The sequence below is a fragment of the Hyla sarda genome, chromosome 12 (genome assembly GCF_029499605.1).
Source record: "Hyla sarda isolate aHylSar1 chromosome 12, aHylSar1.hap1, whole genome shotgun sequence".
Taxonomy (NCBI): Eukaryota; Metazoa; Chordata; class Amphibia; order Anura; family Hylidae; genus Hyla; species Hyla sarda.
This window is the reverse complement of record NC_079200.1, coordinates 33,039,331-33,056,575: the sequence shown is the minus strand read 5'-3', so window position 1 is coordinate 33,056,575 and position 17,245 is coordinate 33,039,331. Positions and strand designations below refer to the sequence as shown.

The 17,245-nt window shown below is 47.9% G+C and overlaps 1 protein-coding gene across 2 annotated transcripts in view; it reads left to right on the top strand.

Annotated features, from left to right (window-relative positions):
• Nucleotides 1-17,245, top strand: part of GPR179 (G protein-coupled receptor 179) — a 58,631-nt gene that overhangs the window by 10,284 nt on the left and 31,102 nt on the right. Inside the window, exon 1 of one of the 2 annotated variants that reach the window (XM_056549151.1) lies at nt 14,784-16,317. The exons of the other annotated variant lie outside the window; for it this stretch is intronic. Coding sequence (XP_056405126.1) covers nt 15,347-16,317 — 971 coding nt within the window. The 5' untranslated portion in view covers nt 14,784-15,346. Of the gene's footprint in view, nt 1-14,783; nt 16,318-17,245 lie in introns of those variants that run through there. 2 annotated transcript variants of the gene reach the window in all.

The window sequence follows — 17,245 nt, the reverse complement described above, 5'->3', positions numbered from 1 at the left end:
GCAGGCCAGAAACGGAAAACAACTAGACAACTAGATATACCAGACAGTACACAAACACCAACAGGGCAGAATATAAACTCAAACAGTGCAGAATATAGTGAATTAACAAGCAATTCATAAACTGGATATCTGTCACGATTCGGCTTCCAGGTAGTGGATCCTCTGTGTCAGCGAGGGATTGGCGTGGACCGTGCTAGTGGACCGGTTCTAAGAGGCTACTGGTTTTCACCAGAGCCCGCCGCAAAGCGGGATGGTCTTGCTGCGGCAGTAGCAACCAGGTCGTATCCACTAGCAACGGCTCTACCTCGCTGACTGCTGAGAAGGCGTGGGACAGAAGGACTAGGCAGAGGCAAGGTCAGACGTAGCAGAAGGTCGGGGGCAGGCGGCAAGGTTCGTAGTCAGGATGGGTAGCAGAAGTTCAGGTACACAGGCTTTGGACACACTAAACGCTTTCACTGGCACAAGGCAACAAGATCCGGCAAGGGAGTGCAAGGGAGGAGACTAGATATAGCCAGGGAACAGGTGGGAGCCAATTAAGCTAATTGGGCCAGGCACCAATCATTGGTGCACTGGCCCTTTAAGTCTCAGAGAGCTGGCGCGCGCGCGCCCTAGAGAGCGGAGCCGCGCGCGCCAGCACATGACAGCAGGGGACCGGGACGGGTAAGTGACCTGGGATGCGATTCGCGAGCGGGCGCGTCCCGCTGTGCGAATCGCATCCCCAACGGCCATGACAGTGCGGCGCTCCCGGTCAGCGGGACCGACCGGAGCGCTGCAGGGAGAAAGACGCCGTGAGCGCTCCGGGGAGGAGCGGGGACCCGGAGCGCTAGGCGTAACAGTACCCCCCCCCTTAGGTCTCCCCTTCTCTTTGTCCAGTAACTGCCTCCCCTGGGATGAGGACACCGGGAAAGAATGGAGGGTTTCCTCAACGGCAGGCAGTACAGCAGGAGTGGGAATGGGGAGGGAGGGCAGAGGGCGAGGCCTGGCACGGGGCAGTGTGACACCAGGACGGGGGCCATGGGGTGGCACAGAGGCTTGCCTGACGGGACTGGGAGGGGGGGAGAGGCACTTCCTGTGGCAGGCAGAGTCCCAGTTCCTGATCTCCCCGGTGGTCCAATCAATGGTGGGGGAATGAAGCCGGAGCCAAGGCAGACCGAGGAGAACCTCAGAGGTACAGTTGGGGAGAATGAAGAATTCAATCCTCTCAAGGTGGGGTCCAATAGACATGAGGAGGGGCTCTGTGCGGTAACGCACGGTGCAGTCCAATCTGGCTCCGTTGACCGCGGAAATGTAGAGCGGCTTGACGAGACGGGTCACCGGGATGCTGAATTTATTAACAAACGACTCCAAAATAAAATTTCCTGAGGCACCGGAGTCCAAGCAGGCCACGGCTGAGAGGGAGGAGCTGGCTGAAGAAGAAATCCGCACGGGTACCGTGAGACGTGGAGGAGCAGACTTGGAACCAAGAGACGCCACACCCACGTGAGCTGGGTGCGTGCGTGCGTTTCCCAGGCGTGGAGGACGGATAGGGCAATCCACCAAGAAATGCTCGGTACTGGCACAGTAAAGACAGAGATTTTCTTCCCTGCGGCGATTCCTCTCTTCCTGGGTCAGGCGAGACTTATCCACTTGCATGGCCTCCTCGGCGGGAGGCCCAGGCGTAGATTGCAACGGATACTGTGGGAGAGGTGCCCAGAGATCTAAGTCTTTTTCCTGGCGGAGCTCTTGGTGTCGCTCAGAAAAACGCATGTCAATGCGGGTAGCTAGATGGATGAGTTCTTGCAGATTGGCAGGAATCTCTCGTGCGGCCAGCACATCCTTGATGCGACTGGATAGGCCTTTTTTAAAGGTCGCGCAGAGAGCCTCGTTATTCCAGGATAATTCTGAAGCAAGAGTACGGAATTGTACGGCATACTCGCCAACGGAAGAATTACCCTGGACCAGGTTCAACAGGGCAGTCTCGGCAGAAGAAGCTCGGGCTGGCTCCTCGAAGACACTCCGGAGTTCAGTGAAGAAGGCCTGGACTGTGGCTGTGGCAGGATCATTGCGGTCCCAGAGCGGTGTGGCCCAAGACAAGGCCTTTCCTGAAAGAAGGCTTACTACGAACGCCACCTTAGACCGTTCTGAAGGAAACAAGTCCGACATCATCTCCATATGCAGGGAACACTGAGACAAAAATCCACGGCAGAGTCTGGAGTCCCCATCAAATTTGTCCGGCAGGGACAAGCGGAGGCTAGGAGCGGCCACTCGCTGCGGAGGAGGTGCAGGAGCTGGCGGAGGAGATGGTTGCTGCTGTAGCAGAGGCAGAAGTTGCTGTAACGTGGCGGTCAACTGCGACAGCTGCTGTCCTTGTTGGGCAATCTGCTGCGATTGCTGAGCGACCACCGTGGTAAGATCAGCGAGACTTGGCAGCGGCACCTCAGCGGGATCCATGGCCGGATCTACTGTCACGATTCGGCTTCCAGGTAGTGGATCCTCTGTGTCAGCGAGGGATTGGCGTGGACCGTGCTAGTGGACCGGTTCTAAGAGGCTACTGGTTTTCACCAGAGCCCGCCGCAAAGCGGGATGGTCTTGCTGCGGCAGTAGCAACCAGGTCGTATCCACTAGCAACGGCTCTACCTCGCTGACTGCTGAGAAGGCGTGGGACAGAAGGACTAGGCAGAGGCAAGGTCAGACGTAGCAGAAGGTCGGGGGCAGGCGGCAAGGTTCGTAGTCAGGATGGGTAGCAGAAGTTCAGGTACACAGGCTTTGGACACACTAAACGCTTTCACTGGCACAAGGCAACAAGATCCGGCAAGGGAGTGCAAGGGAGGAGACTAGATATAGCCAGGGAACAGGTGGGAGCCAATTAAGCTAATTGGGCCAGGCACCAATCATTGGTGCACTGGCCCTTTAAGTCTCAGAGAGCTGGCGCGCGCGCGCCCTAGAGAGCGGAGCCGCGCGCGCCAGCACATGACAGCAGGGGACCGGGACGGGTAAGTGACCTGGGATGCGATTCGCGAGCGGGCGCGTCCCGCTGTGCGAATCGCATCCCCAACGGCCATGACAGTGCGGCGCTCCCGGTCAGCGGGACCGACCGGAGCGCTGCAGGGAGAAAGACGCCGTGAGCGCTCCGGGGAGGAGCGGGGACCCGGAGCGCTAGGCGTAACAATATCAGATAAATGGCAGACATGATAAAATGAACAACACAAGACTAAGCATGATATGAGATGAAGGGGATAAACAGAAGAACTGAGAGCCAAAACACTAAACTGAACAAGTAAGTTACTAAGAACTATCACAAGCAGGTACAAGTACAAAGGACAAAGATCAGATGAACCAAACAGGATAGAAATATAGGACACTGTTCACACTGGACACAAGACAAGGAAACAGATGAGTCAGAATAGACTCCATGAACAAACAGGATAGCTCAATCCCGCAGAAGACCTTCGGTAGACAAAGGGAATAAACCATACCCCCAGAGTCCCCTACACAAAGGTAAAAGAGATCTATTGCTAAACAGGAATATAACATACAGAGCACAGGTAACAAGCAAGACTCAGACATAATGTGAACACCGACAAGGCTGAACAGACATAATACTAAAACCGACTAATGTAACATAGACTAAAATACAAGGAGCATGTTATATAACCATGGCTTAAAACCCAGATAAAATTACAAGATAAATACAAGGTAAATGCTCTAGCAGACATAGTCAGAATATAGCACAAACAGACATTGCACTCAATAACCAGCACCAGGATGCAAGAGAACTCTGGCTAAATAACTGCACCCGAGTTTTCATTCACTCAGAGCATTAACTATTCCCTATCCAGGTGGAATAGCAAACTGCTCTGATCAAACTAGTGTGTGAATACACACCTAAACAGAAAAATACAAAAAGAAATAAACAGACATTACAGCCTAACTATAGTCCTCATGTGATGTCACAATAGTTCCCTCACTGAAACAGTTCAGTTACAGCAGTGGAAATACTTTTGTGATGTCACAGCTGTATACCTGACTGAAACCTACTTGTGATGTCATATTTATTAATCAGACTGGACCTCCCTTGTGATGTTACACAACTTACCTGACAGAAACCCACTTGTGATATCACAGCAGTGCATATGACTGGTCCACAGTTGTGATGTCACAACAGCTTACCTGAAACCCTCTTGTAATGTCACAATAACTTCCCTAAGTGAAACACATTTGTGTAGGTTACCCAAGGGCAGACACCAAGAAGAGTATTCCTGTAGTCGTTCAAAGAGTCCCCTTCCATTAACTCCACCAATGCCCTAAATGTTTATAAGCCTAAGTCGATCTTATACACTGTCTCCGGACTGTCAGCAAGTTAACAACTTTTGGGTAGGGGTACGCAGTTTTATTTCTAAAGTGTGGGATACGGATGTATTTGACTCCATTAAGTTGTATATTTCATATCATATTCCTGTCTCACAGAGAAGTGGTACTCCTACAGTGGTAGCCAATAAGGGGATCCATGTAACATTATTGGCAACATTGAAGTGTATTTTGCGCCACTGGTTACAATCGACTATACCCAACAAACCGGAAATTATCGAACTTTTGAAACACCTGCTATTTATGGAAAAGCTGAGGATGTGCAACACAAAGGAAAAAAAATTGAGGTTTCTTCTGTACATGGAAACCTTTTATTGAAGCAGTATATACACCTCAGGAGATAACCAGCATAATGGTTGCAGCTGCACCCAGATAGGGGAAAAGATGTCTGATTGCGGGGGGCCCCAGCGGCTGGGCTTCCTGCAATCAGAAATCTTATCCCCTATCTTTTGGATAGGGGATAAGATGTCTAGGGATGGAGTACACCTTTAAATGAGAACTGCAACGTAAATTTTTAAGTCCCCCTGTGCCCGGGCTGAATAAACATAAAAAAAAAAAACTTTAACTCACCTTCCTACATTCCCCGTTGCGGAGATATCGGCGTCCCATTCCTCCGATGTTGCTGGCTTCTTAGGCTCGAAACGTCACAGTGCAGGCAGCGTATCGCTAGCGAAGTCTCCCCTCGGCCGGTGATAGGCTGAGCGCACTGTCATGCCTTCTCCCTGCTGCCCAGGCTACTTACATGACAGTGTGCTCAGCCTATCACCGGCCGAGGGGAGACTTCGCTAGCGATACGCTGCCTGCACTGTGACGTTTCGAGCCTAAGAAGCCAGCAACACTGGAGGAACGGGACGCTGATATCTCTGCAACAGGAGAATGTAGGAAGGTGAGTGTTACGCCTAGCGCTCCGGGTCCCCGCTCCTCCCCGGAGCGCTCACGGCGTCTCTCTCCCCGCAGCGCCCCGGTCGGTCCCGCTGACCGGGAGCGCTGCACTGTCATGGCCGTCGGGGATGCGATTCGCACAGCGGGACGCGCCCGCTCGCGAGTCGCATCCCAGGTCACTTACCCGTCCCGGTCCCCTGCTGTCATGTGCTGGCGCGCGCGGCTCCGCTCTCTAGGGCGCGCGCGCGCCAGCTCTCTGAGACTTAAAGGGCCAGTGCACCAATGATTGGTGCCTGGCCCAATTAGCTTAATTGGCTCCCACCTGCTCCCAGACTATATCTGCTCACTGCCCCTGCACTCCCTTGCCGGATCTTGTTGCCTTGTGCCAGTGAAAGTGTTTAATGTGTCCAAAGCCTGTGTTACCTGAACTTCTGCTATCCATCTTGACTACGAACCTTGCCGCCTGCCCCGACCTTCTGCTACGTCTGACCTTGCCTCTGCCTAGTCCTTCTGTCCCACGCCTTCTCAGCAGTCAGCGAGGTTGAGCCGTTGCTAGTGGATACGACCTGGTTGCTACTGCCGCAGCAAGACCATCCCGCTTTGCGGCGGGCTCTGGTGAAAACCAGTAGCCTCTTAGAACCGGTCCACCAGCACGGTCCACGCCAATCCCTCGCTGACACAGAGGATCCACTACCTGGAAGCCGAATCGTGACAGTGAGTTAAAGTTTGTTTTTTATGTTCTTGCAGCTCAGGCACAGGGGGACTTAAAAAATGTACGCCTCAGTTCTCCTTTAAGCACTTTACCTGTCTTGTAAGATTATTGTGTGTTAGTTGAGTTGTATAAGGGGATTCAAGTAGAACTGTTAAAAAGAAGGCATGTCTATATCATTCATTTATCTGAAAGTGGGAACGAAGGACACTCTTTGTTGTATGAACTCCTGTAGACATTGAAAGGAGGGGCAGATAAAACAAGTGGATAATTCCATCATCCAATAAGACCTTGGTTTATTTCAGTAGTGCATACAGGAAGGCCGTGACAAAGACCTGTGTTTGTTATATGGGTTTCAACATTGCTTTTCTTTCTTGTATGCACTGCTGTAATAACCAAGATGGAATTGGATGCTGGAATCTCCACTTGTTTTATCTGGGTAACTGCTGGAGTCCATCTGGGTTTCTCCGTGTATCTATTATCTGGCGACTGTGGTGCGGTCCGACACCTTGTGGAATTAATGAAGGGGCGTCACACATGCGCAACTTACCGGTCCATTCTGAGGTGAAACTCTGGTCCCCAACACTTGTTTGTGTTTAAATTGCAATATCCCTTTAAAGAGGACCTGTGGCCAAGCCCTCAAAAAATGAGAATGTATTTTCATTAAATATCTTAGGGTGTCCAGATCACACACCTTTTTTTACAGTTTCTTGAAATGCCCTTCCGTTCCTGAGATATGAGGGTTTATAGTTTGACAATTCAGGGAGTCAATCAGATGGGTGTGAATTTAATTTTAATAAAGGGAGTCACCTGAATAATCAGGTGATGGGCGGGATTGTACCCCCTGACTGTATAATTACACTCATATTCATACTCCCATTATTATAATTTCACGCCCATCGGACGGATTATCTGAATTGTCAGATAAACTGTAATAAGTAGGATCGGGTTCTAACTTTAGAGTTCATTTTCCTGTGTTTAGCTGAATCATGCATTACTGTAACAATGCCTGGGCCTATCAGCGGTCTTGGAGTCAATTACATCTATTCTCAGTGTCCACAACCTTCTCAGCTGCACATAAATACCCATTCAGTTTGTATCTTGATTTGCTTGTGTATTTAGTTCTTCTGCATTAGTCCTTTTATACTCCTTGATTGTTTAATCTGTGTATTCTGACCTCCACTTGTGACATTTGGTCCCTTTGCTGCAATCTTGGTTTGGACCTGGCTTGTTTGTCCACTCTCTATCTGTTAGTGTGTTTATCCCCCATGGTTCCTTTATTGCACTTTCCCTGTTAATTCTTTGTACCCATACCTGCTTCCCTGATGTTTGTACTGTGTTGTTTATTATTTTTGGACCTTTTTACTCCCCTGAACCTACTGAGAACAGGGGCTGCCGTCCAGTTGCGGATCCATCATTTAGGTCAGATACTCAAGAAGGCAGGGAATGTGGCTGTGGGTGAGCTCAGGGTGGCACTTATCCCTGTCTGACGTGACACTAACTATAAACACATATCTCGTGAACAGAAGGGTGTATTAAGAAAAATATAAAAAGTTCAGGACACCCTAAGCTATTTAATAATAGTAACATCAAAAGTTGGGGTGGGTTGGCCACAGGTCCTCTTGCAACAAAGCACAGTAATAGTAACATAACAGTCATCTCTGCTCTCTGGTGCCAGAAAGTTATACAGATATGTATAATATTTAGATTAAAAAAATCTTAAGCCTTCCAGTACTTATAAGCTGCTGTATACTACAGAGAAAGTTGTTTAATTCTTTCCAGTCTGACCACAGTGCTCTCTGCTGACTCATCTGTCCATGTCAGGAACTGCCCAGAGCAGGAGCAAATCCCCATAGCAAACCTATCCTGCTCACGACAGTACCTGACACGGACAGAGGTAGCAGGAGAGAGCACTGTGGTCAGACTGGAAAGAGCTACACAACTTCCTCTGGAGCATACAGCAGCTGATAAGTACTGGAAGGATTAAGATTTTTATATAGAAGTAATTCACACATCTGTATAACTTTCTGACACCAGTTGATTTGTAAATTATTTTTTTTTATCCTGGGCACCCCTCAAATGTAAGTATTAAGAGCCGCTGGAACCATAAAGCTTTTTACATGTGCCTTTTTTTATTTTAATTTTAATTTTTTTTTTTACAAAACTGTCTTATTATTCTAACCCAGTGTTTCCCAACCAGTGTGCCTCCAGCTGTTGCTAAGCTTTGTCTGCCTGGGCATGCTGGGAGTTGTAGTTTTGCACCCTGGTTGGGAAACACTGCTCTATCCTGTCACATCCTGATTTACGTTCACTGTGGACCCCTGGGTAATATTTAGAGGCCTTCCTCTCCCATCCATAGATTAGTCAGTACCCTCTAATAGAGAAGGCTCAGACGCTGTCTCATTAGGTCTTTCTTGTATTACATCATGTTATTATTTCACAAGCAATTACACAATTCTACAGATTGTCCTGTCATTCTTCTTACATGTTCCATTTCACCTCACTCCGCTGACCTCACATATCAGCTGCCTGGCTGTTTCCATTTTGTAAGTGATCTTTATACACAGTTTGTTGCGGCTTATTTTCTATGGTATTTATCTACAGAAATACACAGTCAATTCAATCCATCCAGTACCACTCTGCAAGTTGGCTCGGATGAAACCATGTTTTCCAAAAAATTATCATTTAAAAGCAGTGATAATACTAAGGCAAGACAAACTATTTATTGTATTTATTTATCGTATTTATTGGCGTATAACACTCACCTTCATTTTAACAGGGAAATTTGAGTTAAAAAAAATAAATGTAAAATTAATTACTTTCTTTCTGAACTTAATGCCACATAATTCACCCAACTTTGATTCCCCCCTTTTGTCACATTCCCTCTGCTCCTTATTCTGACCCCACTGTGTGGCATACATCATTCCTCTCCCTTTATCAGCATCTGTGCCACAACATTGCCCCCCCCCCCCTGATCCCCCTGTGCCTCACAATTTCCCCCTATGCCTCATCATTTCTCCCTGTGATCCCCCTGTGCCTCATCATTTCCCCCCTGTGATCCCCCTGTGCCTCATCATTTCCCCCCTGTGATCTCCCATGTGCCTCATTATTTCCCCCCTTGGATCCCCCTGTGCCTCATCATTTCCCCACCTGGGATGCCCCTGTGCCTCATCATTTCCCCCTGGGATCCCCCTGTGCCTCATCATTTCCCCCTGGGATCCCCCTGTGCCTCATTATTTCCTCCTATGATCCGCCTGTGCCTCATCATTTCCCCCTGTGATCCCCCTGTGCCTCATCGTTTCCCCCTGTGATCCCCCCTGTGCCTCATCATTTCCCCCTGTGATCCCCCTGTGCCTCATCATTTCCCCCTGTGATCCCCCTGTGCCTCATCATTTCCCCCTGTGACCCCCCTGTGCCTCATCATTTCCCCCTGGCATCCCCCTGTGCCTCATCATTTCCCCCTGGGATCCCCCTGTGCCTCATCATTTCCCTCTGTGATCCCCCTGTCCCTCATCATTTCCCCTGTGCCTCATCATTTCCTCCTATGATCCCCCTGTGGCTCATCATTTCCCCCTGTGATCCCCCTGTCCCTCATCATTTCCCCCTGTGATCCCCCTGTCCCTCATCATTTCCTCCTACGATCCCCCTGTGCCTCATCATTTCCCCCTGTGATCCCCCCTGTCCCTCATCATTTCCTCCAGTGATCCCCCTGTCCCTCATCATTTCCTCCAGTGATCCCCCTGTCCCTCATCATTTCCCCCTGTGATCCCCCTGTCCCTCATCATTTCCCCCAGTGATCCCCCTGTCCCTCATCATTTCCCCCTGTGATCCCCCTGTCCCTCATCATTTCCTCCTGTGATCCCCCTGTCCCTCATCATTTCCCCCAGTGATCCCCCTGTCCCTCATCATTTCCCCCAGTGATCCCCCTGTCCCTCATCATTTCCCCCAGTGATCCCCCTGTGGCTCATCATTTCCCCCAGTGATCCCCCTGTCCCTCATCATTTCCCCCAGTGATCCCCCTGTCCCTCATCATTTCCCCCAGTGATCCCCCTGTGCCTCATCATTTCCTCCTATGATCCCCCTGTCCCTCATCATTTCCCCCAGTGATCCCCCCTGTCCCTCATCATTTCCCCCAGTGATCCCCCTGTCCCTCATCATTTTCCCCAGTGATCCCCCTGTCCCTCATAATTTCCCCCAGTAATCCCCCTGTCCCTCATCATTTCCCCCAGTGATCCCCCTGTCCCTCATCATTTCCCCCAGTGATCCCCCCTGTCCCTCATCATTTCCCCAGTGATCCCCCTGTCCCTCATCATTTCCTCCTGTGATCCCCCTGTCCCTCATCATTTCCTCCTATGATCCCCCTGTCCCTCATCATTTCCTCTTGTGATCCCCCTGTCCCTCATCATTTCCCCCTGTGATCCCCCCCCTGTGCCTCATCATTTCCTCCTGTGATCCCCCTGTCCCTCATCATTTCCCCCTGTGATCCCCCTGTCCCTCATCATTTCCCCCAGTGATCCCCCCTGTCCCTCATCATTTCCCCCTGTGATCCCCCCTGTCCCTCATCATTTCCCCCTGTGATCCTCCCTGTCCCTCATCATTTCCCCCAGTGATCCCCCTGTCCCTCATCATTTCCCCTAGTGATCCCCCTGTCCCTCATCATTTCCCCCAGTGATCCCCCTGTGCCTCATCATTTCCTCCTATGATCCCCCTGTCCCTCATCATTTCCCCCAGTGATCCCCCTGTCCCTCATCATTTCCCCAGTGATCCCCTTCCCCCTGTGGTTCTCCCTGTGCCACATTATTAATCTCCCTTTATTAGCCCCTGTGCCACAACATTCCAACCCCCCCCCCCCGATATCCCCCCTGTGTCTCATCATTTCCCCCTGTGATCCCCCATGTGCCCCATTGCGGGTGGTCCTACACTGCAGTACCCCATTAATATGATGGGCTCATTTATTTTGACTCTATATAAATACAGAATAATAACGTATGGATTGTGTTAATGAGAGCAAATGATTAGTAAGGCTATCTATTGCTCCTCTTTGAGAAGACCACCACCACCACCAACTCCCCTTTCCAGACTAGATTTTATATGACGGACTTTCAATCCACCATACATTTTGCATAGTAGTCATTTTCTTTGAGAATCTGTAAGAGAGATAGAAGGCGCTCCATAGGGTAAATAACATGGGATCTTGGAAAGATAAAAGCTGCTCATCCTGGGTGGTTGTGTAGCAACATACACAACAATGGTAATCACGTAGTATAAAAGGTCTGTCTGCAGCCCTCCTTCAAAGTCAATCAAAGTAGTATGGTACCAGTTTCCAAGTGTAGCAGGATCTAGCCGGCACTGACAGGACCAAAGCAACAGAAGGGTCAGATCAATTTAAGTGTATTATCCAGAATGCAACGCGTTTCACTGCTTAAGTGCAGCTTCATCAGACATCCTGATGAAGCCTCTCCCATAGACATACATGAAGGGGCGTGTCCTTGAGAGACAGGGTGCCAGACAGGAAATCGCGGGGTTCCCAGTGGTCAGACCCCCTGCAATAAGACACTTATCCCCAATCCTGTACATAGGGAATAATATGTTCTTACCCCTTTAAATGGCTTCAGTGACTGTTTCATTTTCAGTGCAAAGATAAAAACATATTTCCCCTTAGAAAAAAAAACCCCAATCAATGCTTGCTTTTTATCATGGTTGATGTCATCGCCCATTATTTCTAATCTCTTTATTGTACATTATATTACGAGATGAAGTAGAGTATAGGGAAGGTTTAGTGTGCTTGACACTTTCTCCACACATCTGTGACACATCCATGGCTCCCCAGGCTCACTACAGCCATCTGTCCTTCTGCTCTCTCCATTCATACAACACTAATTGGAAGCGACACAGGCGGAGAATCCATTATATATAGAGCCTGCAGGAGAGGGGAGGGGGCTAGATGATGATTATCGCTAGGTGTCACCCTGTCCACTATATACGCTGCATGCCAGAGGAGAACGGGCAGGCTGTCACTGGCATCTCATTCTTGTTGTCCTCTGTGTCATGTGTCAAGCTGTCCACTTCCCTTGGTAACATTATTATTTATCGCAGTTCTTATATAACACTGTTCTTCTTACGTATTTTTTCTGTACATGATGAGATAGAAGGGAACGGCTACAATAATACATACCATAGAAATGATTGACCCATAAAATTATTTGTATATGCTCTTGGATTATATTTAATCAGATTATTCAATACATGTCCCAATTACATAGTAACCATAAGGTTACAATATAGCACTTATAGACATGTGGGCTCTTATGAATACAGCGGTCCCTCAAGTTACAATATTAAATGGTTCCAAGACGACCATTGTATGTTGAAACCATTGTACGTTGAAACCATTGTATGTTGAGACCAGAACTGCATGGTAACCTGGTAATTGGTTCTGAAAACCCCAAAATGTCATCCAAAAATAGGAAAAAGTGAGGATTAAAGAAAAATAAGTAGATAACTAATACAGATAAAGCAAATCCTTACATATAAAAGTAAGAAAGATCTGCTGGGAGCTGTAATCACTGTATATGTAAAGGACAGGAGCTTCTTCGGGGTCCTGTACAGTACACAGTGTCCTAAAAAAGTAACATGGAGCCGCCCCCACCTGGTGTCCAAAGGAGCAGCTTACCCTGGTACAGGTAAAGAGAATACATAACATGTAATACCTCCCTGTACTGTAGGGGGCGCTATCAGGCAGAAATTCAGTGCATACGTGCCAGTAATACAGGGGTTTTACCAGTAAAATGTCCATTCTGATTGGTCAGTTCTTCCGGCCATTGACACGTTTCACAGATCTGGACTATCTGTAGCATTGTATGTTGTGTCTGGTTTTACGCTACATTGGTCCAGAAAAGACCATTATATGTTGAAAATATTGTAACCTGTTGCCAATGTTAGTTAAAGCGTACCCGTCAGATCCAACAAAAAAACATTTTTTTAAAAATATATCGCTCAGTACCTAATCCTGACCATGTACATCTTATTTTTGTGTCTATCACCTTTGTTCATTTTTTTATTACACTTTTAATTAAGCTCACTAGTCTGAATTCCTCTCAAAGGGAGGGGGCATGGCCTCACTATGCAGGTCTCCGCCCCCTCCCTCAGTATGCTGTCTGCTCTCATCTCCCCTAGCATTAGGTAAACTACAACTCCCAGCTTGTCCTCAATGACAGTAGCGGGACACAAGCTGACAGTGGGAGGATTTTTCCTGTGCTCACAGCTGTCAATCAAGGAAGTGTGTCCATGACATAGGTGATGACGCATGGACACAGCAGGACTAGTATGTGTCCAAGCAGGCAGTGGGGGCAGTTGTCTGACTGGCTTTTCTGTATGAAATACTGAAAATTTTCTAATGAAAGCAATTGCAAAACCTATTGGTTTATCATGCTTTACAACATATCAAATGTTTTTGTATCTGACAGTGCCCATTTAAAGGATCACTGTACTTGTGCTTGGGTAACCTGTACAGTAGCTGCTTTGCCCAACTGGTATCCTGGTACAGACCCTGCCAAACCTCCCAACAACCCCCCTACCCCATACTCCGTGCCCATCATTATAGCAATCTAGCCATACTGGATCCAGTGGTATCCTCCACTCTATTGATTGGCATTGTTACTTGGGCACCCTATGGTATGGTTACACTGCATTATTGCATTATTTGGGCATTGTGTGGTCCATCATAAGCGTACCGTCATACTGTGCGTAACATCTGACGGTACCTTTCTTGCCTCCATTTTCATACAAAGACATATGGCCTTTGTTGCAATTATGTTTATAAGGAATTGTGTCTTTGGCTTTGTCTTTATGAAGCCAACGTTCATATCTGTCTCATAATTCTCTGATTTCCAGTTATTTTGCTCTTTAGCAAATTACCCCTGAATGATGTCACTCCAGAAACCTGGTGCCAGCTGTCACTGCCACCCTGTGCCAGTTTATTGTCCTCCCCATCACCCTTGTCCTTGTTGAGATTGTGGTTATATTACAGCAAAACGCGTGTAGCAAAATAAACCCATGATAGACACTTGATGAAACACACGCTCATGTGACAGCTGTTTACCATCTAGTAATATTCTCATCTCTATCATCTGAATACATATTGCTCTGTATAATCTGCCCGTCTCTTCTGTTCGGGTGTATCTGTTACATTTCTTACTCAATCTCTTGTCTATCATAGGGAAGCCCTATGTTCCTGCGCTCGCTCTGTTTTTCGCAGCAGACTGTCTGATGCTGCTGATGGAGGGGGCAGTACTCAGCCTCAGTTGCCATGGAGTTTTAGCCAGGGTGTGACGACACATCTAGCATCTCCTAACATAGGGAAAAGACAGAACAAACCCCCCTTTTCCCACAAGACTACCACCACAAAACTGTCTGCATCCTACACGGTCTTTCTACCATCGGCATCGTACAGTCATGCCATCTTTTATGCTGTGACCTTTAGTTTAGAGGTAACTCCTTACCTCCGATAGTCAACTGCAGCTGGCATTTACTAAAAAATAGGGCAGTGCACTGTTGCACCATATGCCAACTTGTTTTCTATATTCCCAGCAGTCTCCAGAAATGACGACTACTATAGTAATTCATGCAAAAACATTATTTTTTTTCCTTTTCCCTATGGCTATGTTCCTAAACGTCAGTCCTTAATATTCCACTGACCTCCCAAATACAATGCCGATCATACTCCGCATCTTGCCTAGTACCCATGATAATCTGCCAGCTTTTCCATAACATCTGCATCTCCCAGACTCTCCTCCCTCTCAGTTGAGCCTTTTGATCGTCCCCCAGCATTCCTTGCTCTCACACCTCGATCTATTAGCAAGCACAGGGATTAGGCAGCCACATTATGGGTATCGGGCACAGGGCAGGGGGCAGTGCCAGGCAGAGATTGGGGAATGAAGTGACGTACATTTAACCGTAGCAAGATAGAGAGGGAGGGGGTTACAGGAGAGAAATAGAGGAATCGAGAGAAGAGAGAGAGAGAATCGCAGGAATTGATAATATATCAGGGAAGACCGATAAGAGAGGGAGTGAGAAGAGGAGTCTGAGAGAGAAAGTGGTGATGGGCTGTACAGGATAGAGATGTAGAGATAGAGGGAGGGGTGAGACAGGAGGGAGTGGGAAGGAAGCATGGGAATCTTAGTGCAATAGATAGGACTAGATACGTCCATAGTGCACGTGAGACCGTAGCAGATATCTGTTGCTTAGGGTTCCTCCGTAGATGGCATCAGACAACTGATGGTTCATGCCCTGACAGGCATTTGGTCCTTCTGTGCGATGGGGTATCCGTGTTCGGAAGAGAACTGGCCAAGACTCCTCCAACGATTGGCAGGGATGGGATCCCTGGCATGATTTCTTCCTCACGGAGAGATGGCGGTGCTATGGTGGGCGCTGTTATGGTGCCATCATGCCCAGCATTTCCTCCATGCCAATGAGGATTTTCAGAGCCCTTCTTGGAATTATGCCATTGACGAGTGGACACCGACTCCGACCCCCCCTCCATCACCAACATCTTCGTCACCTCTGCCAACTCCCTCTGTTCCTGTGTCTGTCCCCTTTTTTCCAGACCCTTCTCCCACTCCTCCAGTTTCCTATTCCCTTCCATTTTCATCATCTCCTACATCGCCAACCCAAACAACGCCATTTGAGCCATCCACTCCATATGTGGACCAGCCTGATGAAGAGGGCAGAAAGGCAGCTGTACAGTTCCTACACTCAGGTGACCTTTTTTCGCTATCAGAAGCCAACTGTTCACGGAGATTTGAGCTAACAGATCTACAGGGGACTCCACCTGAGATACTCCTTCACCATGTCAGAAGGCCACTGGACTACTTGCTGCATGCCACCAACTTCCTTAACATGATATTCCAGGCTAGTGACATGCGTGAATCCAGCATAAGGGAGGATATGGAATGGTATCATGCCTTGGTTCGAAGTCTGGCAGGAGGGGATCCACATATACACAAGGCCATGCTCTCCTTTACTGCACACCCCATGTCCTCCAAACCCCAGCTGCTTCTTCAGGCCACCAAGGTGGGCCATGAAATTCTGCTTCAGGACCTGTCTTTATCCCTTCATCGTGTCAGACACAGGATAGACTTTGGTAACTGGAGCATCTTTCAAGCCAACCCTTCTCTTACCAAAGCAATTCTACTAAATGACCTCCAGAGCCTAGAAACTCCCAAGTGGAGTCGGGGGGACAGCTACATTGTGGACCCAAGCCATGTTCAGTGGTCAAAACCCTTTCTGGAGTGTGAGGGCAGTCGTTTTGTACAAGGATGGATGGTCTCACTGTCCACTGCTTTTTATGGGCTCAAGCCTGATCTGAGTCCAGAGTTTAAGTAAGTGAACCTCCATATTAATGTGTGGGAAGAGGACAGATGGGATCTTTGAGGAGCTTGGAACATGGAGGAGGGAGAGAAAAAGAGAGATGGGAGGGGGGTGAGGGTCTGACTGAAAATGTATCTGTAATGTTTCTGTTGATGATACAATGATTATTAATCTCGAGGGGAATGATACCAACTGGGTCATACTATAATATACCGGTTATTATGCACGGTTCACATAATTATGAATATTTATTTTTACTTTGCATGTTATTCGCCAATTCTGCCTCTCACCTGTCCTTCTATTTTCCCTCCCCCCCACAGATTAGACTCTCACACGCTGATTTCTGTATCACTCACATCCGCCCTCAAACTGAGCAGCTGTTAAGCCCCAAATCTCCCGTCCACCAGATCTCAGAGAGCAGATGGCCCGAGAATGCCAGGTCCTAGTTGCATGTGCATATCCCTGCCTTTCTATCTCTTTGCCCCTTATTCATCAGAAAATCCATAGACAACTGCTATATAACAGTTGTCTTATACATATCATGCCTGTTTGAAGGCCTTCATATTTATGCCTTCTTAAATTTTCAATAATATATATATATATGTATTAATCTTCAGTTTTCTTTTAGGTTTTCTTTTTACTTTGCTTATGTTGCTGTTGTGTTACATAATACCTAGCCCCCTAAATTATCTATTCCCTATCTAAAGAGAACCTGACCTGTCTGTTTTAGTGAAAACATATCCCAAAAATAACAATTCTGGAGCATCTTTACAAACAACATGGCATTAAAGACATGGATTATCCAGCAACTGACGCGTTCATGTACAATGTGCGTCGTCATGATGACTAAGCGCATTGTGCTTGAAACGCGTCAGATGTTTCAATTGCTCCTGTACGTGTCCTACGTGTAGTATTGTTAGGTAATTCAATGGATTCCTT